General features: G+C 34.6%; 1 protein-coding gene across 3 annotated transcripts in view; it reads right to left on the reverse strand.

Moving 5' to 3' along the window:
- Positions 1–24,953, reverse strand: part of FNDC3A (fibronectin type III domain containing 3A) — a 193,955-nt gene that overhangs the window by 20,006 nt on the left and 148,996 nt on the right. For all 3 annotated transcript variants that reach the window (XM_036904142.2, XM_036904152.2, XM_036904168.2), the window contains 12 exons: positions 24,219–24,488; positions 23,028–23,086; positions 20,412–20,569; positions 17,274–17,333; positions 16,444–16,582; positions 12,969–13,022; positions 10,928–11,052; positions 10,367–10,541; positions 8,752–8,838; positions 1,774–1,912; positions 1,215–1,283; positions 277–395 (listed from right to left, as the gene is read on the reverse strand). In XM_036904142.2, the coding sequence (XP_036760037.2) occupies positions 277–395; positions 1,215–1,283; positions 1,774–1,912; positions 8,752–8,838; positions 10,367–10,541; positions 10,928–11,052; positions 12,969–13,022; positions 16,444–16,582; positions 17,274–17,333; positions 20,412–20,569; positions 23,028–23,086; positions 24,219–24,488 (1,454 nt within the window). The remainder of the gene's footprint in view (positions 1–276; positions 396–1,214; positions 1,284–1,773; positions 1,913–8,751; positions 8,839–10,366; positions 10,542–10,927; positions 11,053–12,968; positions 13,023–16,443; positions 16,583–17,273; positions 17,334–20,411; positions 20,570–23,027; positions 23,087–24,218; positions 24,489–24,953) is intronic.

Below are 24,953 nucleotides of genomic sequence, written 5' to 3' on the forward strand. Positions count from 1 at the left end.
ATAAAATTTACCTTTATAAAATTTTCTGCAGTGTTTTCATATATTTGCTTTTCCAAAGCTGAACACCAACCAGATTAATAGATATTCACTGAATACTATGAGCTAGAGTATATTAGAATATTCTTGTTACTGCAAATTTAACCATCCAGATTACAGAAGTTACATTTATACATTTGTGGATATATTCAATATTTGAGGTGGCATCTGGTGATCCCATCTCATTTGACAAAACTTAGGGAAAAAAAAAAACACAAAAAAACTACATGTAAGTATTACCGCACTCTGTCCTCCATCACTAATGCAGTAAACTCGTAAACGATAGGAACAGCCTGGACTGAGTCGATCACAAAGATGTTCCCTTGCAGCTCCACTGTATATCATATCCCATTTGTTTCCTGTAAGTTGACGATTTATGTTCAGTCAGATTCAAGGTAATGTTTAACGTTTTGGTATCATGGACACAGCCGGTATCCTAACTTCACTAAATAAGTATTTATGTAATTTGTCAGAAACAATTTGAGCTTGTTTCAAGTTTCCTGGAAATGATCTAATTTTCTTTATGTGTGCAGGTTCCTAGACAAATATGCTTGGCTTTGTTGAATTTAAATATCTCTGTAAGTCTCTATAGACTTTGGCTTAGATTGATAATTTGCTTTTAATTAACCATTTTAAATGTGTTTACTGGTCCGGTAATAACATTATAATACACAAAGAATAGAAAGAACCAATAGCATAGGTAGTTTGGTCTTAATTAAAAGACATTCTTATTTTTTGCAGGAAATAGATCATTTCATAGAAATAGAGATTGTTAAATGTGTGATTTAAAAATAAAGTTTACTAGGCATTTACTAATATATTACTAAAACTAGTATAATGCATGTTAAATTTCAGAACATAATTTTTCTTTGATATATCTGGCTATCAATTTAACTAACCTTCAGAAGACTTTAGGTATACTGGAGCTGAACAGTGCAAACAAATCAGAAAAAATGTAAGAAAATGTAAATGTACTAATATAACTGTACAGCAGTCTTATTTGCTTTACTGTGTTTCTAGAGAGTACAACAAACAATAAGTCTATAAAGGCAGAACCTAACTGCTACAAAGGAAAATAATCAAGAGGAAAGAAAAGAGAGCATGTAAAATGTAAAGTCAGGAACAATACAGGCAGACAGACTGGTATAAATTTATTGAGTTTTCATAGTTATTCTTACCATTAGAACCTTCTGCCATCTCCACTACATACTTATTGATGGATGCCCCTCCACTGTCTTTTGGTGGGTCTATCCAAGGAAGCAAAAGTGGTATTAGGCAAGGTACATAGAAGTTCAAAATGACAGAAAATCCTAATAACCAGAATACAAAATGTAGGATTGCTTAAAAAGACTACACAATCCCCTGCAAGCCTTTCTAAATTAATACTAGCATCTCATTACTCTATTGTTTTTTGCATTAAGTAGTAATATTTGTTTTAAATGAATAAATGATTTTCATTTCTTGAGAGAACCAGGATGACCCAGGTTACTTTGTCTATAAGTTCACAGCCTTGGCTCATAGAGCTTTCTCAAGTGCTTTCTGTATCAAATATGAACTTAGAGCACGTGAGTACAAAGCTTTCCATAAAAAAGATCCTCAAACCATGAATGACTTACATTTCCTATTCAAGATGTTTGAGTACCAAATTTACCCAAATATCTTAAAAATTATCTTAATATTCAAATCATTTTAATCAAGTATAAAAGTAATGATATACAAATATGTATAATAGCTTACCCCAAGTTATTTTAAAACTGTGTGAATGTATCTTTCCTTTAACTGAAGGCTTTGCTGGAACTCCTGGTTTATCAGGGCATGTAGTAAATTCTACTGCTTCACTTGGGCTACTTTTACCTTCTGAATTGTAAGCAATAACCTGTGATGAGGAATAAAAAGAAATAGTGTTTGTCACCTAATGATACTGCCTTCATGAGCAGTATGAGGAGAGTCAAACAGGCTCAACTGATAAGGTATGCCTTTCAGATTGTGATGGCTTGTTTATGTAAGAATTGCTTGTCTTCAATAGGGAATCAGGATATATGAACAATGTCCGGTATAATCCGCTAGGAATACAAGTTTAAAACTAACATTTTGATACTAAACAAGAGTCATCACATTAATAAACTATAAACTGATGATACCTGATAGTCTCTAGGCTTGCTTGTTAATATTCTTTAGGATTTAAAAAGATATTCACAAATTCTTTCAATTTCTCTTGTAAAGATAAAGGCTAATTCTTCTTCCCTTTGAATTGTACTTAATAACTTGCTTCTAACAAACAGAACATAGCAGAAACGATGGAGAAGCCCCTACAGTGAGGAACTGAGGGGGTCCTGGCAACAAACACTTGAGTGAACCTGAAAACAATTCCTTCATCCCCAGTCAAGCTTTGAGATGACTACAGCCCCAGCTGTAATCTTGCCTACAACCTCTTAGAAGTCCTGAATCAGAACCACCCAGCCAAGCTGGTCCTTAATTCTTGACCCACAGAATCCATGAGATAATAAATATTTGTTTCTTTAAGCTACAAAGTTGTGCAGCAATAAATATAATTCATATTCAGGTATTGGGCTTTAGAAATTTAATTTATATTTTTACCTTACATATTCTACTGAACTTAAAAAGCTCAAGTCCAATATTAAACTTGGTATGATTTTCTCTTCTGCAAACCCATTCCATCTCTGAGCTCTTGCCCATCGCCCATCAGTAAAAAGTACTACCACCTACCAATTGCTCAAATCAAAATCTAGGGGACATACTTGATTCTTCTTTTTTTAAACCTATATACATATTTGATATATACATATCACATGTATTGGTAAATCCTATCAACGCCACTTCTGTTTCCTACTACTACCACCACCCACCTTAGTTAAAGCCTTCTTTATTCTATCTTTTCTCCATGACTACAATATACTACTAACTGCTTCCATTCCTTCTCTCAACCTATCTACTTCCTACACGTAGCCAGAGGGTATTTTATCACTTCTCAACTTAGCACCCTTCAATGGCTTCTCATCTCACTCAGAATAAAATCTAAATTCCTTATCATGGCCTACAACACCCTATGTTTTCACCCCAGTGACTTCCACTTCAGGGTGTTTTGCATTAGCAGTTATTTCCCCTGCCTGGAATGCTCTTTCTGATCTTGACATGCTACCTCATATCCATGTAAATGTCATGTCTGGGAAAACTTGGTTGACTACACAGTCATTTTCTGTCACCTACCATTATTTTAGTTAACGTGCCTAGCACTTATCACTACCTGATATGTTTGCTTGTTTATTGTCTGTTCTGCTCCCCCTTGTTCAATATTAGCTGCTCTGATTACTATTATATTCTCAGTGTCAAGAACAGTGCTTATCATAAAGGAAATGCTTAATTATCGGTTCACTGAATGACTCAGATGGGAACCACGAAGATATGACACGACACTAAAGACAAGGATCTAAATAAAGCTACCACCCCAAGTAACTCATGCAGCCCATGAGAACTCAGAAAAATTTAGTCCAATTGTTCCTTAGTCCTCCCACATATTCAGATAGATTTTCAGCATGTTTTCTCATTCTGCTGCTTTACTGATGAGACTACAAAGGGGATCAAGAACACTTTTCAATAGGGTACACAGTGTCTACTTAAACCTACAACTAGAGGGAAACTATTAAAGTGAGAATAGATGCCCTAAAAACTATAAAGATCCACTAATTACGTTTTTAAGGCAATATATTTCAGCACTGTCTCCTTTTACCTCAGTTAGCCATAAAGGTATTAGAGGCTATAAAGCCATAAGTTATCTCCCCCACACCCTGAAATTTTAAAAATAATCAAAACATTCATTTAATGACCACCACAGAGGGAGCACAGTGCTAGGAACTCCAGGAGAGCTGCACTCCTTAACTTCAAGAAGTTTATAATCTTTATGCAGCAGACAGGCAATATGTACATCAAAAGAACTGGGCCAGAAAAATATTACTATGGCCTGAATGGTACAGGAAGGCTCTGAAAAGGCAAACTGATGTGATATGGAGTCTTCACAGTCAACAGCAGTAAGGGGAGAAACTTGTGTAAGAGGGAGAACAGAAAGCCCTAAAAGCTGAAGTGAACAGTAAATAGCTCTGTGCAGGGGAGGATGAGTAATCAATTTGGTGAAGTAGCCAGTTCAAGTAAGCAGTGAAAGGCAGTACATTTTAAAAATGAGTGGATCAGAATATAAAGAACCTTCTGTGAAATTAGGCAATTGTTTTTTAGAGGGAAAGCTGTGCTCCAGAAAAGTTAATCTAGGTATAAAATGTAACTTGGATTTAAAAGGTGAGAGAACAGCCTGAAAGCAATATAGAACAAGTTTAGAGCTTTTGTATTCTTCAGGATATAAGGCAAAGAGGTGATATATCCAAGGGAGACAGGTGTTTATAAGAAGAATTAAGGACTAAACTTCGGTACACGTAGGATTAGGGCAGAGGAGAAAGGAAGACATCATAAAATGACACCAGACAAGATTAGAAGGAGGAAGGAAAGATGACCATGTATTATCATAGATGCTGATGTACAACTGATTTTCAAGGATGGAAGATAAAAGCTGATGGATCCAGATAATAACTGTTTTGATTTTTCTCTTACCTATGAAAAGGTAAGGTAACAAGTAACAAGCTGTAGTGGAAGTATCTAAGGGTCTACGCTCAAGGTACTCAGACCTTTACTTTTTCAGAAGCCTTGCTACTTTGAAACCTATTTTTCAGGAACTCGGAGAAACAAGGCATCAACTTTCTAGCGGCCCACAATCATCGGGGCTAGACTCTGAAGCCTTTAATTCTTTTTTTAAAAAGTTAGACATCAGATCCTAGCCTAGCTTTCAGGGAACTATTTGAAGTAAACTAGCACTGTTTATCTATCACCCTGACTTTTAAATGATTTTAAGAATTCTGACTACTTTCTTATGCTTTATATTTTTATTTTCATTTTTTTGGTCCTTTAAATTTTTTCATTGTTCTAATTTTGTTTTAAAAGTATTTTCAGTGTCCTAGGATTGTCCTAAGTGTATAACCCAGAACTCTGACATTATGGCATTAGTATTTATTTTATGTTAATCATAGCCTTAGTATTATACTAGTATCTACTAGATATATATATATACTTAGTATATATCTAGTCCTTTTAATGTTTTCATTGTTCTAATTTTGTTTTAAAAGTATTTTCAGTGTCCTAGGATTGTCCTAAGTGTATAACCTAAGTGTATATACTTAGTATATATCTAGTCATTACTTCTAGGATTACAATTTTTTTTTTTTGCTTTTGCTTATTATTTTAAGATTTCTTTAGAATTAAGATTTTGTTTTGATATGTTTGCTTGAAAGAGGAGTCTGCAAAGTCAAGCTAGAAAATAGAAAAGGAAGTCTGAGGCATAGGCAACAAGACTTAATGATTCAAAACCCCCACAGCTGGCACCCAGCATATGACAGACTCAAAATAAATGTCTGACAGAGAAAGACAAATATCATATGATTTCGCTTATATGAAAAACTTCAAATGAACAAACAAACAAAAAAACCCAGAAACAGCCTCAAAAACAGAGAACAGACTTGTGGCTGCTATCAGGGAAGGGAGTGGGCAGATGGGTGAAACAAGAGAAAGAGAAACAAATTGTGAGAATGTTTGGTACCTTGATCTGAGTAATGGTTACATGAGTGTATACATGTCAAGATTCTTCTAGCTGTAAACTAAAATTTCTGCATTTTACCTCAATAAGGAAAAAAAGCCAGTATAAATGTCTGAGCTTCCAGAAAACTTCATACATTCTTCATTTTTCATTTCCTAGTATTTTTTTTCCCCCTTAGGTCAGTGATTCTAAAATTCCAGCAAGCATTATAATCACCGGGAGGGCCTGCTAAAACACAGATTACTAGGCTTTACCCTCAGAATTTCTGATCCAGTAGGTCTGGGCTGGCACCAGGGAATTTACATTCTAACAAGTTCCTAGGTTATGCTGATAGAATGGCCTGGTGATCACACTTTGAGAACTACTGCAAAAGAGCTTACTACTATTTTATTTGTTATTTAATAAACCATTATATAATCCCTTTCTATAATCCAGTGATTTGTTAAAATGTGTCTTAGACATACTGTTTTTCCAACCCCCCTCCAGTTATTTGGGGATGCTTGTTTGAAAAGGCCTATTGTCTTCTTAGAGATTAAGATTATATACACCCTACAATTTGAGAGTGACTATCAAAGTGAAACAGTTTTACACAGAAATCTGTGATTTGTTTATAGTGGATCAGTGAAGAATTTAACTCCTATTTGTGTATATACATTTTTGTCCCTATGTGGCAATAACACCATGGTGTTACATGGTAGTAGAATTCTAAGAATTTTAATAAATTTGCCAAATTATAAAGACATTAACAACTTTCCCTTAGAACTGTTGGTATGACAATCATTACTAAAGCTAAATACAATCCAACATCATTGTAAGAGAAAACCTGGAACGAACGTACATACTTCTCAGGTATTTATAAATACTGTAAATATGAAAACTGTACTTAGAAATTAAAATGACACAGTATTATAAGTTTTAAAAATGAAGCTAATATATAAAACAGCATAACTAATATAATTATTATGCACTGAATAATCACATTTTCCATTATCACTAAAATTTTCTAATGTTCTCAAGGAGAAATAAAATTTCTCTGTTTTTTAATAGTGAAAACCATTCAGAGTGGCTTTTATCATTTATTTGAAAGGATCTGATTAAACAAGCACTGGCAAGAAAATTCAAATGTTGAATTTATCAATAAGCATTCTGTTATATTTTTAGGAAAACTTCTGCATAAAATATAGGCTGGCCTATATTAATTATAATCGTAACCAATTTAAGCACTGTCTGCCAATAAACAGCAATGTACATTACTGACGAAGTCAGAGCTAAAAGATGTCCCAGAATGGATGCTATACTAGGAAAGACAGAAGTTCAGAGTCTCCACAGTAAAATTACCAAAGTGTGCTACTGCCTCAAGTGAGCCAGAATGATGCAGTATCCATGCCTTAAGGAAGCAAGAATGACACGTACAGTCTGTCTGCCTTCTTCCTAAAATAACTCAATTTAGTCCAAAGGCTAGGTAGGCTGAACAAGGGAAGGATTTGCGCTATGAGGCCTGGGAGGGTTGGGCGGAGGTGGCAGCACTGCCCCTGAAGAGGACCTTAGGGAAGAAGAAGAGTTTATCTAAAAACTAAATATACTGAATAACCCTGGAGAAAAGTTTCTCATTGATGATGAAGAGGATTAGAAATAAGGAAAAAGAGAAAACTATAATCAACCTGTGGCAATGGATTAAAATTGGAAATAACTGGTGAGCACTCATGATTAAAACAATATATAGAGAAATACAGATGTAAATGTGTTTGTGCATGTAGGTTGTATACATATCTATATATACACACTAGTGACCACTGAACACGGGCTTTAGGGGCGTTCACCCCTGCACAACTTGTGACTCTCCAAAAACTTAACTACTAATGGCTTGCTGTGGACCAGAAAGCCTTACCAATAAATAACATAAACAATCAACACATATTTTGTATGTTAAATGTTACATACTCTATACTTACAATAAAGTAAGATAGAGAGAAGAAAATGTTTTTCAAATTGTCTCAAGTCTTCAAAAAATTTTCTAATGTATTTGTTGAAAACAATCCACATTATAAGTGGACTTAAGCTGCACAAATGTGTGTTATTCAAAGGTCAACTGTATATGCAAGAAACATACATGCATATATACAGTTCCTAGTTCTGTCCACTGAGAGGGTACCCAGGGGTAGCAAAACTCATATAGTAGTAAGTATGCCTACTACCCAGATCTTGGCTCCTAAAAGGACTCAGGTGGTCTAGGAAATGGTCATTTCCAAGATCAAAGACAAGATGAAACTGGTATATCATGTGCCAGAAAGGAAGGGCTCAAAGGGATGTGGGGGACATGTCAAAAGGATTAGAAAGCCAGCTTGAAGGGTCTCCCAAATTTGAGACAATCTGAGCCTCATAACTGAAACAAAATATAACCCACTCAATGAATAGGCATCTGTGAGTTCATCATGATAGAAATAAATGAGAAGAGGAGAAAGCATTTTCTTATAATGCTAATAAATGTAGAAAGAATGACAAAATTAAAAAAATCACTCAACAACCATTAATCATAGTAGTAATTGAATCAGACAAGAATTTTCAATTGGTGTTAAAACAAGTGGGTGAAAGTTTGATGAGGAACAAGATGTGTATGTGGTATTTACAAAATACTTATTACAAAGGGAAAAAGAACAATTTTTTGGTAAAAAACACAGTAGATATCACCTTCCATCAAGTGACTACAAGTAGTGGGACAAAATGAAACTGTGCACCACTTGAAACGATGCTGAGGAAACAATAGCTTTTCTAATATCCTTGCCAAAAAAGCATATTCTGAATAAGTTTAACAACAATCACACTTTAAAAGACATTTGTTTATATTATACAAATGAGTCCTGTTAAAACATTAAAACTGTTTCAAATTTAAATATATAAGGTTGAGAGTAATGTTATATAGTATGAAAATAGGACAAAAAAGCTAATTAGAAAAGGTCAAAATTATTTAAGATTTAAAATCAAAGGAGTGAGAGTATGTACTTGGCTTTAAAACACAGGAACAATAAGAACAAACAAATATTTTAAAGGCTTCCAAAGCTTACCTTAAATTTATACTTTGTACTACGTCTGAGATTTTTCACTGTGTAAGCAAGATCTTCTCCATCATATTTAGGTTTAAAACCATACCCCTGGAAAGGGAAAAACAAGTTTTCATTAAATGTCTAACAGCAGAAATGTGGCGAATAAATAATATGTGAAAAGATCCAGGTCCTCTTCATCTCCTACTATGTGCAATGTGACTAATACTCTATTGAATGTGATCCTCACCTTGATGCTTCCAAGTATACCAGAAAAGCTACTGAACGTTTGTAGGAGTAAGAAGGAGAACAGTTATTCGTAGTAAACACAGCGCCAAGAGGGAAGAGTTAGAGACAAGGTAACTTCATCCGTAAATGTATCTCTAGAACTAACAGGAGTTTCCAGACAGATGTTGAAATAACAAACAGAACTGTAACTATTTAATACATTTACCTTGCCCTTAACATATAGTTGTGTATATGGGAATAAACAAATGGTTGGTTATGCAGGCAAGTAGGGATGTCCCTTAGGTGTGGGAATGCTATTTATAGCTCCAGTGACAATGCTTCACTACTTTTCCAATGTTATTTAAAACATTAAAAAAAAAAGGACATATAATTCACATACAGTAAAATTCCCATTTTAAAATATAAAATTCACTGGTTCATAGTATATTCACAAAGTTGTGCAACCATCAGTTAATTCTTAATTCCACAATAAAGCCTAAACTTTTTATTTTGGTTAACAGTCACTTCCCCCTTTTCTCATCCACTAAAAAGCTTTCTGTCAGTTTTCTGGATTTGCCTGTATCCATATGTGGTCTTTTGTGACTGGGTTCTCAGGATTAACGTTTTTAAGGTTCATTCATTTTGTGGCATGTGTTAGTATATAGACGAATGATATTCCATTGCATGGATATATCACATTTTGTTTATCCATTCATCAGTTGATGGCATTTGGATTGTTTTCATTTTATGGCTATTATGAGTAATGCTGCTATAAACATTTGCACACAAATTTCTGTACGAACATGTGTTTTCAATTCTCCTGGGTATGGACCTAGCAGTGGATTAATGCTTTTTTTTAACTCAATTCTTCAAAGTAGCTCTGAAAAGCTATGAACCATATAGAACAAACAGAAGACACCCTAACTATTGTTCGGCTTGGTTCTAGCTCACAGGAGATGAGCTACTAGTAACTAGATTCCAGCTGCACTATATAATTTCTTCTGAGGCTCTTCAAATCTTTTGTGTGTCACTTGGGAAAGCAGTGTATAAACACAGTTGGAGAAGGCAGACACAGTATTTCCTTACCTTTTAGAGCTGGTTAGCCTAGAAGGCTCTGGTGATCTTCCCACTCTCTTTACTTTCCCGAAAACATACATTTAAAATGCAGTATATAGTGTTCCCAGGCACAAATATACATACAAACACACATAAAAAACAACCCCCCTCCCACACATTAAGAAAACAAAAGACTTGAGTTCTCATTTACCCCTAATCCCTCCTCAATCATAACCAACCAAGGAGTCAAAGGATTTGGGGAAGGACCTAACTATTGTGGTAATACTTAGTGTATAAGGATTAATGCCACACTGAAATGTTTTAAATACCCCATTTAAAACATATTCATACTCACTGAAGTTTCTTCCTCCATCTCCAAAATGTAAGAAATTCCTTCATCTGATGGTGTTCCTGAGGGTTTACTCCATTGTAAGGATAACCAAGTAACTCCAGCCTTAGTTAACATAGGACTTGCTGGCATAGAAGGGGCACAGCCTGAGGTGTAATATAAGACTTCTTCACTAAAATCACTATTAAAAGGTTTTAAAGAAGGAATGAAAAATTAATTTTTATAGCAAAAGAACTCACTTTTGATAAATGACACTTAAAAATACCAATTTTTGATAATTATAACCTAAATTAATATATTTTGGGTATGATAATATCTTTACGGTAACCAGGTCGGATACCTACAAGTGAAACTGTATTCTTTTAAAACTGCAGTTTATGTAACACTTTCTCTCACTGCTTCTGCTAGGCTAGTTAAAACATTTTAACTATATCAACAAAGTAATAAACGAAAGCATGAGTTTTACTTGTTTATCTTTTTACTTTTTAGTGGATAGTTTGGACTGTAATTCATACAAATGAGGCTGACTGGATAATCTAAAATATCTACATTAAAATGTTTTCTTACCTTGTACCATACTCATTTTTGGCTGATAGTCTAAATTTACAACCCATTGCTGGTGACAGTTTAGTAACTTTAAATTGCTTCTGTGAGCCCATGTAACACTGACAAAATTCTCCATTTCCTTTTCCCTAAAAGAAATGGCAGATTGTTATTTATCATGCACATTACTGTAAAAAGATAAATCCACACCAATTTGTACTTGAAAGATTATGTACTCATGCCATGGATCTCAAGAGAAAGTTGGCATAACACAGAACTTTTATATACTGTTTATTAAATGCAGAATTCTAAAACTGGAGAGTGGGCATCTTTGTATAGTTTCTTGAACTAAGTACCCAGTTTTAGTTGATGCTAAACCCCTGGCTTTAGTAAAAGAAACCTCAGTCTCTATGGGGATCAGCAGTGGTGGAAATTGGGTAATCTTTGATATGCACACTGGTGGCGGTCTTCAACCTATGAGAAGTTTTATGCAAAGAGTTTTATGAAGAGATCCTTACCCATGCGCAAACCTTCACTTATATATATAATAAGTTTCTTTAAAATAAAGATTTTGGAGCTGTACTATGCTCAGAGAAAAGCCTAATTTATAGGCAACAGGATGGGAGAGGGAAAAATCTAGCTCAGGACAACCAAAGAGTTTTAGAAATTTAGGGCACTACAGTTTCTCATTCTCTACCCATTTTTCTTTATTGTACTGGTAGAGGAAAAGGGTGGTTAGAGTGACTTTTGCTTCAAAGAAAACCCTTAGTCTGTATCTGGCTGCTTTATTGAACTTTGTTTTAATAGTACTTATAATTGATTGTACGAGTTGTCTAAATAAATAGAAAATCTTATCATCTCTAAATAATGATAATTTTTTTGCCTCCCAGCCCAGCCACCATGATTATACCTCTTGTTTTTGTTCCAAATCATTTTACATTAACTAAAACTTCCTGAATAATGTTAAATAAAGGTGGGGATAACTAGCCACTTTGTTTCTGCTTTGACTTAGAAATATTTTTATTGTTTAGTGATTATACCTCACTTAATACAAAAATAACTATCAAATAAGGAATTACCTTTCTTTTCCTAATTTGTTTAGTTTTACTGAGATGGGTGCTAAATTTTATCAAATACCTATTTGTAATTTATTAAGATGTTTGGTCTTTCTTCTAAATTCTACTATGCTATGGTAATAAATTTCTTAATTCTGAATTCCCTTAGAACTTCTGGGATAAAACCTAACTGGTTATACCTCATTACTCTTATAATATGATACTGAATTCCCAAATTATAAATGGAATTAATTTTATTTCCTTGAGCCCCTCAGCTGTGGTGTAAGCAACAGGGCAAGAGAAAATATGATAAATGACAATCATAAAAAGAACTAAACAATGAAGTCTAGTATGCTTGCTACAGTAGGCTGAATAATGATCCCCAAAGATATCCAGATCCTCAACTGGAACCTGTGAATGTTACCTTATAGGGTAACAAGAACTGTACAGATGTGCTTAAGGCTCTCGAGATGGAGATTATCCTGGATTATGGTGGGCCCTAAACACAATTATAAGTGTCCTTTTTAGAGAGAGGTGGAGAAGGAACTCAAGACAGAAGTGAAAAGAGGTGATGTGATAATGGCAACAGGGTGAGAAAAGGCAATCTGATGTAGCCAAGAACCAAGTAATGAGGACGGCCTCCAGAAACTGGAAAAGGCTAGAGTCCCTGGAAAATAAATGTGTGTTGCTTTAAGCCACCAGGTATGTGGTAATTTGTTAAGTAACCAAAGTAAATGAATATGCTTGCCTTTAAAGGCTGATGTGACAAAAAAAAAATCCTTCAAGTTAATTACCCAAGCAACAGCTTTGATGGTATTTTGATTGAAAAAAATTGAAATATAAGGAGGGCCAGTCAGTAATGTTTTCTAAGAACAACATCAATTCATTCATGCACCACAAGAAATCATTCATATTGTTTTACAGAGGAAAAATCTTAACTACTAAAACAAACAAAAAAGTTATTTCTGCATATAATTTTAGCCTAATTTAAAAAGAATCAATTTACTTACCTCATCCCATTCTAAAATAAAGCTTTGGATTTTAGAACCATTGTCACTAGGTGCCTAAAACACCAAAACACAAACAAAATGAGTACAAATTAGTACTTTTGTAAAAGATACTGTGATGACGGAATCTAAAGAATCTTTTGAGTTGCAGATGTTCGCTGTAACTTAGCCTTGGAAAAATATGCACAAAGAATACAGAAATATATGTATTGTAAAACCTTATAATCCTTACAAATGCAAGGAAAGGAAACAAAGCGAGAGGCTACTCAAGTTTTTCTGAACATGGAATGATCTCATCTATCTAAATTTTTATAAGATTAAAAAATAATCACTTGGCATTTTATCAGAAGATTTTTATCAGCTTTAAGCTTCTAGGACTGATCATTTTCACTGAACTTATCTTACAGTCTTGAAGTAATATTTTGCAATACACTAGAGTGGGAAAGAACTAGGGTGCTGAAAGGAATTCCAAGAGGGCACACTATCTGGATCTCTGCTTCTAGACTCGAAGTGCCAATTACCTAAGACTGCTAACTATCAGTTAATTTTAGTGTTAAAAGTTTCAGTCTCCCTTGGTATTTTATTCCAGCATTTAATCACTCTAGAACTCAATAATTTCAACCTTATTTCCACCTGAATTTTCTTTCCACAATTTCAACCTAGTTCTTTAGTCCTCAGATAGACACAGCATTAAAATTTTTTTTAAACTGGTATTTTTAACTGTTTAGCATGACCAGAATCTAGGCTACAGTAACAGCTCACACTGGCACAGGGCAGTTAACAGTGACTACTATGAGACGGGGTCCGAGGAAGAATCCTTGGGACACTTGAACTCTTAAGATATAACAGAGGAAGAGACTCCAAAGGTAGGGAAGACTGCAAGTCTCAGTAGGGAGTGTGTGCTATAAAAATAATTTTTCCCCAGAGTTAACGACTCCAGATTGCTTTAGTCTAGTTGCTGAGGTCTCACAATTACTTTGCTTAATTTTTCTGACTTTTTTTTATGAGGCCTTGAACAACCTGTGACTTCTTCTCCAAGTTAAGGAGAAACTATTATGTGTAAAGTGTTTTGCCTTCTTATTTAATCCACACATCAACTCTATAAAGTACTATTATCTGAACTACACAAAAGAGGAAACGGAGGTTTTAAAGAGCCCAAATAAGCTGCCCCAGATCACAAAGTCATTAAGAGTGGAGCAGAATTGAATTTGTTCTATCTGCCACAAAACCAGTGTTCCTACCCAGAAATATTCCAGGGGCTGAGCAACAGGTCTTCTCAGCTTCTAGCAATAACAGAGTAGACCAACTTCAGTCAGCTTTTTATCATCACCATGCACTGTAAATTCTAAACAATGCCTGTTTGTAAAGTACTTCTCTCAACTACTACCCCAAATGCCACCCCATGCCACTGTTTCTCAATCCATGTTAACACCCATCACAATGCTTTTAGATGATATGAAGCAACAGAATCAAAAGATCTGATATTTAAGCCACTAAACTACTCTAAGCCACTACTTACAGTTAAATAACTATTATGCTTATTATGTTCCAGGCATTGTGCTGTGGGCTGTATTATCTGATAATTCTCCCAACACTCTGAGGTACATACTACTATTCCCAATAACAGTAACGGTGATACCTTTTTTCTCAACCAGGCTGAGTACTGTGTGTGTAATACAGGACCATTTCTGGAAGTATGCAAGCCTGGGCAACGTATGTGAGCAACTAAAAGGACATCTTGTATACAGGCCTGCTGGATATTGTTTAAGAAAAATTTCAAAATTCAATTTTAATTATCTTCAGAATAAGGAGCAGTGGGTACCCTACAGAAACCCCAACCAACCTTCAAGGGCAGCGAGTTGCTACCTCAGTTGCCCTACCAAAGGAAAGGGCCTGAGTATATTGATAAATAAAATGCTACTCTATATGATATGAAATAAAAGTAGTTATATTTATCATATATAAATGCATACACGTACATACTTGTCTGATTTACATGTGCTCAATGTACCTTTTAACTACACAAGGGATCTAATATCCTCAGAAGAACTAGGGACTAAAAAGCCCCCAGTAAGTAGTAAGCTCCAAATTCTTAGGAGCTTTCATAAAGAAAGCTAGCCCTGAGTTTTGCTCCTGAGGTAAGAGCATATAGTAAAATCAAGATGAGTAGTTATTTTCTCAGTGGAAATCAATGGTTGCTAATAAGGGTGGTATTCCCTTCTAGGGAGTATTTTGAAATTTTGTTGGGGTTGTTTCTGATCATAATAATGGCAGGGAGAGGAGGGGGCTGATGAATAGGGGATAGGGATCAAGGAAGCTAACAGTCCTGCAGAGTGTGGGACAATCAGTACAATGGAGAATTGTTCTTTTCCTCTAGGACTTTCGCATGTCCTACTACATGTAGGTGAAGTATCTGTAACGATCAGAGCCTACAACCTAATTCCACTTTACAAGGTATATTTTGTATACTTTTAATAGCTACTGAATTATTCCAAAATGTTACTCTGCAGTTTGGGAAAGATGGTACTTATTTTTTTCAGAAATTTACTGAGACCTGCATATCATTCAGAAAATTGTGTCACCAACGACAATGTAGTCTGTGGTATCTGCATTACCAATTTGATGTGTGTTATCTTCACTTGTATTTTCACTTGTATTATGTGGTCACTTCATTGTACTTCCTTATACAGCTGGATCCAAAAACATATATTAGCATATATATTATTCTATTAAAATACAGAGTATTTAATGTAATATTCCTGTAAGGCATCATATTGATATTTTTAAAACTATGAATCTAGTTATTATGAATCTCATTCTAGGATGAAACTCAGGGTACAAAGGCATCATTATAAAATATTATAAAAAGGAGTAATGAGCTTGAGAATCACTGTTGAGACTGTCAAAGTCCTTACATAGCTAGTGTAATAAGACTGCTGCTTACAGGTCAATCTTTCCTGCTATATTTACATAAAACAAGAAAAAACAGAAATATTAATATGTAAGAAACCAATGCCTATTTGTAAAGAGCAAGAGCTACTTAATTTAAAGCTCTTTTTGTCTCCAAACACAATCTAAATTTTTTGTTTATTTAAATGAAGTATAGTTGATATATAATACTATATTGGTTTCAGGTATAGAGCATAGTAAGTCAACAATCATCTACTTTATTAAATTACTGTCAACACGGAATGAAGTCACAGAACTGCTGACTATATATCTCTATGCTCTACTTTCCTCCCCATGACTAATTTATATTATGAGTGCAGTTGTGTGCCTCTTTATCTCCTTCACCTATTTTACACACCCAATCCAACCTCTCCCCCCATGGTAACCACCAAGTGACTTCTCAGTGCCTATGAGTCTGTTTCTGTTTTGTTTTGTTTTTCCGATTCCACATACAAATGAAATCATATGGTATTTGTCTTTGTCTGACTGGCTGATTTCACTTAATATAATACCCTCAAGGCTGTCTTACCTTCCATTGCAAAGTAAGTGAATTTTTGGTCCGATTGGCTATCCTTGGTGGATTAGGTATGTCAGGTTCACAGCTCAAGGTGGTAAAGCTTTCGGCTTCTGAAGGAGTTCCCTTTATAGAATTGCTTTCTGCCCGGACTCTATGGTGTAAAATATAGTTTTACCTTTAAGAATCATTATATTCTACCTTTAATAAGGTTAACATTTAGAGGTAAATGTTCAATTGAGAAAACATACACATTAGAAGAAAAGAGGAGCCCTTACACAAAAAAAATAGGATAGACTAGAAGTAGCATTCATCTTAATTTTTTTCTGGACTGCAACCCAAAGAAACACATTTTAAATTATGACATAACTGTGTCTGTGCAATATGTATTTGCACACACACACACACACACACACACACACACACACACACACACAATGTGGTCAAATTCTAAGAGTTTTAATATTCCCAACTCTTTCCAAAATAGTATGTAGTAAAAATACATTAAGTACAGACCAATATTTATAGTTCTGCTTCATACAAATTTCAAAAGATGGGATAATTTTCCAGTGCTAAATTAAATATTGTAGACATAAATATTACTTGTATATTCATTCTAATCCCTAGGTCCTACAAACAGGATGATTAATCCTTCAATATAGTATGAGTCAAATTTTGTTTTTTTAAAAGTGCTGATAATTGTACGAAAAGAAAAACTAAAGTCCATCCAGTCCATGTCCTTAATCCAAAATTAATATTTAAATGATATTCTAGGCTTTTAAGGAAATCATTTAAAAAACCACCTAGGCGGTATCACATTAAAGCAACACATAGGATTTTCTTACTTTGCATGGTAATCTGTAGCTGGTTTGAGATCATTTAAAGTGACTCTTGTTTCTTCTCCTCTGGGAGAAAAAAAGGTAACATGTCATTGATACTTCATTTCCAGAGGATCTGCATTATGTACACTATAGTTTGTAGTATTGCTTATTGTTTTATCAACTATAACCATATTCGGACTCCACTAATATGGAATTTGTGTCAATGTGCCACACTTAAGTATGTACCTGCAAACCACTTTAAAACAAAAAGGAGTCCTAGGCAAATCATCTGTGTAAGCCAGACATTTTTTTTGGAGTGCAGTTAGGGACGTGTTTTAGCTTACTGAGGAAATGGAATCATTTTCAATTATTTAAAAATCCATTTTGCACATAGTTAAAATGTACTATTGAGAGCAAAACTATCCAATTTTTACAAGGAGACTGCTACTACTACATTTTATTAGACTATAACATGGAGTTAAAAAAAACAGTGTAATGAGTAGGTAAGAAAAAAGTGAATCATAATTCGAAGTAAAGCATTTCCCATGGCCATTATTACATTTTTAATTATAACAGTACCATCTTCTTAAAATAGTCATTTGATACAACTATTATTTGGGTTTGTAGCCAACAAACCAGCCGATTCTTTTTCCTAATCATGTTCTCTGTTCCATTTCCTTCAGCCAAGTTTCTCTCCTCTCCACTTTTTGATGAATTTCTTCCTGCCCTCATCTGTAACTCCTATGCCTTCCATCTATTCTGTTTCTTAAACAAATTAAAACCAGAAAATATTATTGTGGACAAAATTAAAGTTCCTGTGGCCAGGATTCTCCCCTGGCCCTGGTTGGCTAGCTCACTGCACACCTGCGGGCAGTATATTGCTATTGACTCTGTATAAAGAGCTCCGCCCAGTGCTCTGGGTGTCACGGCCGCAAGGCTGCAGCAGAGCGGAGGCTGGAGTGGTGGCAGCGCCGAGGACGGCCGTGCGGGCAGAGGGGCCCAAGGCAGAGACGAGCTTGCTGCTTGCAGACTCGCCCTGAGTGAACGGGATTTTAGTGACTGACCTGCCACCATGGAACTAATAAAGCTGGGTGTAACCCTTTCACCCCAAGAACGTTCTACTGTCATTTCTTTGGTCACACAGAATCCATAGAGAAATTTTCCGGGGCTGAAACCCATTGGCAAGACAATAATGTAAAAGAAAACATGTCTTATTGATAGAAACATACTTTAAATGAATTGGGTGGTTACAATAAGATCCTGAGAGAGAGACCTTAATCGGTATTGGGTAAAAGAAGGTAACATATGTCCCTCTTGTGCTCACTGGTCAGATTACAAATGGAGATAAATCTGTCTTCCTCTAAGCAAGTACCCACATCTAACTAGAAAAGCCATTAACACAAAAAGAAACCTTTTTTTTTTTGATGGTCTTTTATCCCCTAACTGCCCCTTAGGTAGGTTTGCCTCTTTTAAGAAAAGAACACTTCATTAAACACAATTAAGTCTCAATAGAGAGGAAAATGGGCATTCTTACAATCGTATGGTATGTTACTAGATAGTCACTGGGGCAGTTTCACTTTCCTTTCTTCCCTACACTAGCTGTTTTTTAAAGAAAGGATTTCACAAGGCTATTGTTTCCCGTGTTCTATGTTAATTAGGATCATTCAAATGACTCCTTTGCAATCTTCCTGGTGCTTAAATAACTAATGACCAACTTTACTCTTTATTTTTTTCATTACAGTAAGCAACTTGTATGAGTAAAGACAGAAAAATATTTAACAATTGTCAGCCATGTCACATAAATGTTAGGCACTGACTCTAAGCCTTTTCAGTGTTTAATACATTTTTGAACTAAGGAAGAACTATGATAGGTTTAGAAAATATGATCACTAACATAGCAACACAAGAATGAGGAACAATGGTACTAACTTCATTTTGCAATAGGACATGAAGTTGTACATATAAGAAGTAAATCCAAGTCATTAAGAGGAGCAACACCACATGAGTTGATAATTTAAGAATTTTCCATTTCTGGTCCTGGTGAGACAGGGACCATGAACTTAGAATAGGATGAGGGCTTCTGGCAAAAGCAAGGCAGGATATTTGCAGTCAGAGCAGTGTAACTACATGCAAGGAAACCCCCTACCAAAACTCTGTTAAACATTAAGCTCTAGAGTCATTCTTCAGTGAGATAAGTTAATATGTCCCAGAAAAAGAAGAGGAGCACATGTTTTTATTATGCTAATCATTTGTAATCATGTGCAAAATTCACTTTAGCATGCTAAAAGACCCAGGCCTATGTGCTCTTTCCTCCTTTAGATCTGATGAGGTGATTTGCAAACTGGGCAACTAATTTAGCATGCAGACCCAGCTGTAAACAACATAGTAAAAGGCAGGAAGGATTCCATCTTAAACATAAGATTGCATTTTAACACCCAGGAAGTTTAAGAAGTAAGATTCTTAACTTACTCTTTAGAAAACAATACCTCAGCCCACCTTAGGGGCTGGGCAGGCAGCCTTGTTTGATATGCTCCCAGGCCAAGACACTGGTATCTCAGGGAGAAATCATCAGAGCAGGAAGTTACTTGTGTTAAGTTAATTCTAAGGGATCACTTAACAAGTCCACACCCCTAAGTCTTTACTGGTTCCCAAAAATCCTCAACTGCCTATAAAACCCCTAGACAATGCACCACTATGGACTCTCTTGTCCCCTCCTGGCGTGAGCCAGGAGCTCCGTCCTCTCACTGCATCTCTCAATAAAAGCCTCTGCCCTTGACTGTTTGCTAGGTTCACTCTTCGACTCTGCAAATAAGAACTCCAGCATCACTGGCTTCTATATACTCGATTTATATTTATACCTTAGGATTATGTGAATAGTGAAAAATCTATTTGGGAGTCTACTGAAAAATTAAAAAGCTGAATATGGCCAATGAAAGTGATTCTTCAAAACAGACATGTGTACCAGCTAGCATTTAGACTTTTTACACTGAAATAATTATCACTTGTCAATTTACAGATTTCAAAATGAAAGCACAAAAAAAATATTAATAAAAATAAATAAAAGCATGAAGAGGGAAAAACAATAAAATTGGCATTATGGTCTGTATATGATAAACTATCAACTTACATAACGGGAGGGAATAAAACATAACAAATACCTACGCATATACACTTTTATATTTCCCATCTTTTCCAGTACTTGAGACCAGAATTTCATAACCATGGAGTTCTGGTACAGGAGCCTCATCTGTTTCACCATTAATGAAGCTGGAAGGAGGTGACCAGGTAAGTACTACAGTCTTTGCCTGGATGTCTGAGGCCTGTGAAAGCATAATATTTAAAAGCTCTTTAAAACAACTATAATGTACACAATGAGCAGTGAAAAATATAATGGGGTTTCAAGATTAAATAAAATATATTTGCATCTACCGACATAAAATGGCTTACAGATAGAAACCTGTCCATTTGTAGATAAGATAAAATTTGTTGTGAAAGGGCAGATGGGTTCAATTAAAGTTTAAAGACCATTTTGGACCATTCAAAAGTTATTAGTTGTAAATATCATATACAGGCAGAAGAATATAAATCATTTAGCATCTACTTTATGAAGCTATTTTATGTGGATACTGACTACATGTACTGTATAGACAGTAGACACAACCTTAAGTAGGGGAGGCATAAAACTTGCCACTAATTTGCTTAGTGATAAACTTTTAACCTTTTAGGATTCCAGGTCTCATCTACAAAAATGAGTGGCTGAGTGAAATGATCTATTTACTGTAATTAATCAAGCATAGTAATTTTAAAGACTTCTATTTTTGAATAGAGATTTACAGAAAATTTGGGAAGACAGTAAGTATACAAAAGTTCCTGTATACTTTTTACCCACCTTACTCTAACATTGGTTAGCTTCTTACACAATGATGTATTTTTGTTAAAATGAAGAAATTAACATTGATACAATGCTGTTAATTAACTTTGTAACTAAGCTATACTAATTAGATTTGTCCAGGAAACTGTGTTGAATTCAGCAAATATAAAACAAACATACTGCTTATTTCAACTTTTGTAGACAGTCTGTTTCTACAGAAAAGCTCTTGGTCCCAACTCATTCTATTAAAAAGGTATTTTATTACTTGTACATAAATGTTAAGGCAAAAGGAGGGATTACACTGGGGTTATTATAGATAACTTCATGAGAAGTGATTTTGAACAGAATTTTAAAGGACTTGGGATCAGACATAATTTGGTAGAAAAGAAATAGGTGATTTTTATAGGAATAAGTCATTTCTTTCTCTAAGCTTATGCTTATAATCTGGTTTTCCAAGGAATGTGTAGGAGTATGTATTTTTAAAAGCTCCCTAGTATTTCACTCCCATGAAAACCACAAATTAAGGGGAAAAGAGATAAATAAAGGACCACTGAAAGGATCACAGAAGAAAGCAAGAGAATCAGGTCTTGAAAGAAGGGTAACAGTTTTGAAGTAAGTGATCAACAGTGTCAAATACTGCTGGAAGGTCAAAGAGAATGAACGTAGTCTGAACAATGCCTAAAAATGCTGTTTTCTGGTGCTAGTTTCAGATGGATTGAAAAACTGTAAAGAAGAAAAAGAGAGGGGGAATCCCATCGAGCTACTGTGAAATTCCTATGTAAAGATGAGGTAGTTGAAGTGTGTTTATGTGTGTGTGGGAAGTCAGGAAGAGCAAGTGGATCCTAAAAATTTAAAGGGAAAGAATTGATAAAGCTTGGAATTCAATTTGGCCTGGTGAGACTTAAAGGTAAAGAGAAAATCTAAGCTGATACTGATAATTGTGATTCACTTGGATGGGTTCACTTAGTTCACTGATGGAATTACTGAATGCAAACAGAAAACAAGAGGAATCCAATTCCTTTTTCATTTCAGAAGAACAATGGAGAAGAGAAAATAATTTAGGAAAACAAGATTAATAATCTGATTTTGTAGATGAAGTTCTAGTTGCTGGCGAAACATATACCTCAGGAAATGTGGTTCTAGAGGAAGAGGTGAATAATGAGGGTAGAAAAAACAGATTTGGAAATCATCTGAAATACATCTTCTATTTGTATGTTACTTTAGAAGTAAAATTTGTTTTATATTCATCTAATTCTTACAATATCAAAGTAGGCAAAACAGACTTAACTGTCTTCATTTTATAGAAGAAACAAATTCAGAAAGGTTAAGTGACTTGTTTGAGGCCACTCAACTGGTAGCGCCTGGACTTGAATAATCAGTTCTGACTACGCAATGCTTCCTGAATCTACTTCTAGGCAATACCTAAAAATAGATATGCCCACGTACAAATATGTATAAGTATTGCTATACCTTTTGCTGATTTTAACTTCTATTACATCTATACTTATAAAGGTTGAGGAATATTAACTTTCTTCTATAATTTGATTTAACTCTTTATGCACCTGGAGTTAACTGGACATATTTTATATGGAAATCATATAAATAGGTTTTTAAAAAACTAATCAGTTGTACCCACACTATTTATTAGACCTTTGCCTGTTTCGATTATTCTTCATTGTCATTTAGCATATATTAAATCCTAGTTTAAAAAATGAAGAATTCTTGGTTGAATATTCTGTTTTACTAATCAATATTATCTAGCTTATGTCAGATCTGTATTGATTCATTACTGACCTCACATTCCTTATTAAAACAGTTAAGTTTTATGCAAGCTTGACTAAAAATATACCAAAACCCTATATGAATATACTAAATATAAATGTCAAGAAAATACACGCAATACTTACCACTGGTTTGACAATGTTAGAAAGAAGTGCCTCAAAAACTTTAGTTTCTTCAGCTTTTTCTTAAAAAAAAAAAAAAAAAAAGGTGTTAAAACAAATGAACTTGAATACAATCATCCCTCTCCCTCCATAATGTCTTCTGAAACTAGGTTGGTATTTGAGATTTTTATTTTCTAGTTATTTCCTTAGTTCATATCCAGCAGTTCATGGCTCTTCAGGATCCTTCTGCCTCAGTTTCTGCTTCCATTTTAACTATGATTACTAATTGTAACACCACTATATATATATCTAAACCAGTCAGTAGGTTTTTCTTATTAGAAAGTACATTTTTATTCATAGTTGTAAAAAATACTCTTTGGAAAGTTCTCATTTCCCAATCTTAAAACTCTTAATGACAAGTTAGTTGAGTATTTGTTTCATGACATGTCTTAATTGTGTTCCCCAAAACAGGAATATAACTAACCATGCTTATGGTGACCACTGATATATCTGTAATTTAGCTTTACTCTTCTGAAACGTCAGTGCTGAGAAACAATGATTAGGAGGTCTCAAAAATTTCGGAGAACAGTTTTGTAAGTGGTAATATACAAGCCATGAGGCTCCTAAGAGCATTAAAATTTGTTGAGGGGAATGGAAATTTTAAAGAAAAGGGAACAGTGCTCATAGGGTGGAAGACACAGTTCACGAAAAGAATCCACGGGAAATATGAGGATTTTAAAAAAGAACTTTGAATAAAGTAATAGAGAACACTCTATCATAACTATGAAGTAACTACAGCATATAGATACAATGGTGAATGACACAACTAGTTGCTAATTAGGGACTTAAATATAAGTTGGGAGAAATAAAACAATTTTGATAAAACCCAGCATAGCCTTATGAAAGGCTGAGGAGAAGAAATGGAATTCGGATGAACTTTATCTGAGTATTTCTATCACAAAGAAGTTTGTCTTGGATAGTAAAATTTACAATAGAGGTGAAATTACTAAGTTGAGCTTTCCCAAATTGTAAAGAGAAGTACTCTAGCAATAACTTAAATTCTATAAACTTTCTCACATTTAGTAAGGGTTAGGCTATTAATCTACAGCTTATCTGGAGCATGATGAAATGACTGAAAGGTTAGAATATACTTTTAGTAGGTTAAATAATGATGAAAAGTACCAATAAGAAAAGCTGAGTATTTTCAATAGTTACCTTCTATTTCTGTATCAATTTGTGTGCCACCTTTCCCTTTCCCTGACTTATTCTTTGTTGATCCTGTGTTTGCACCACTGACACTCTGCCCTTTTAGAAGTCCGTTATGTTCATTCATGGGAGAAGGACATTTCTGGGGTGATGATGGTGGACTGCTCATTTTATCTTTTTGTGTTCCTTGGCGATCCTTTAATTTTTTCTGCAAACGTTCATATGTTTTATTAGATCTTTCATCTCTAAAGTTGGACCTTCCATGAGTAGAGTGAGCATCTAATAATAAAAAATAAAAAGCATTTAAAAAGGTAATTTTTTCCAAACCCATTTATGGCATGAGGAAAGAATAGGAAATAAATCTGTCATTAAGTTATATAAACCATATTATAAAATATTGCAAAATGAAGCTATTTTTGTATCTCCACCACCTGACAGAACCAATCTTAGTGACCTGATTATAACTATATATATCAAATAAATTTATAGAGTTATTTCTTTCCTTCATTGTTCCCAATTAACTATAAATCTGTATAGAAATAGCTTGGTGGAATGCTTTGGTAAGTCATCACAGATATGGAGAAAGACCTGAACTAAACTATGTACTGGTCTTTTCCTTTTACTCTTTTAGTCATTACTTTTAGCATCTCTTTCAACTTCAACCATTTAAAAGAAAATCACCACCTGCCTAAATTCCTTTATGACTCAAAAAAGCAAATCACTGGAAAATAAGTTTTAATAGTT

This window comes from Manis pentadactyla, chromosome 17, assembly GCF_030020395.1.
Source record: "Manis pentadactyla isolate mManPen7 chromosome 17, mManPen7.hap1, whole genome shotgun sequence".
Lineage (NCBI taxonomy): Eukaryota > Metazoa > Chordata > Mammalia > Pholidota > Manidae > Manis > Manis pentadactyla.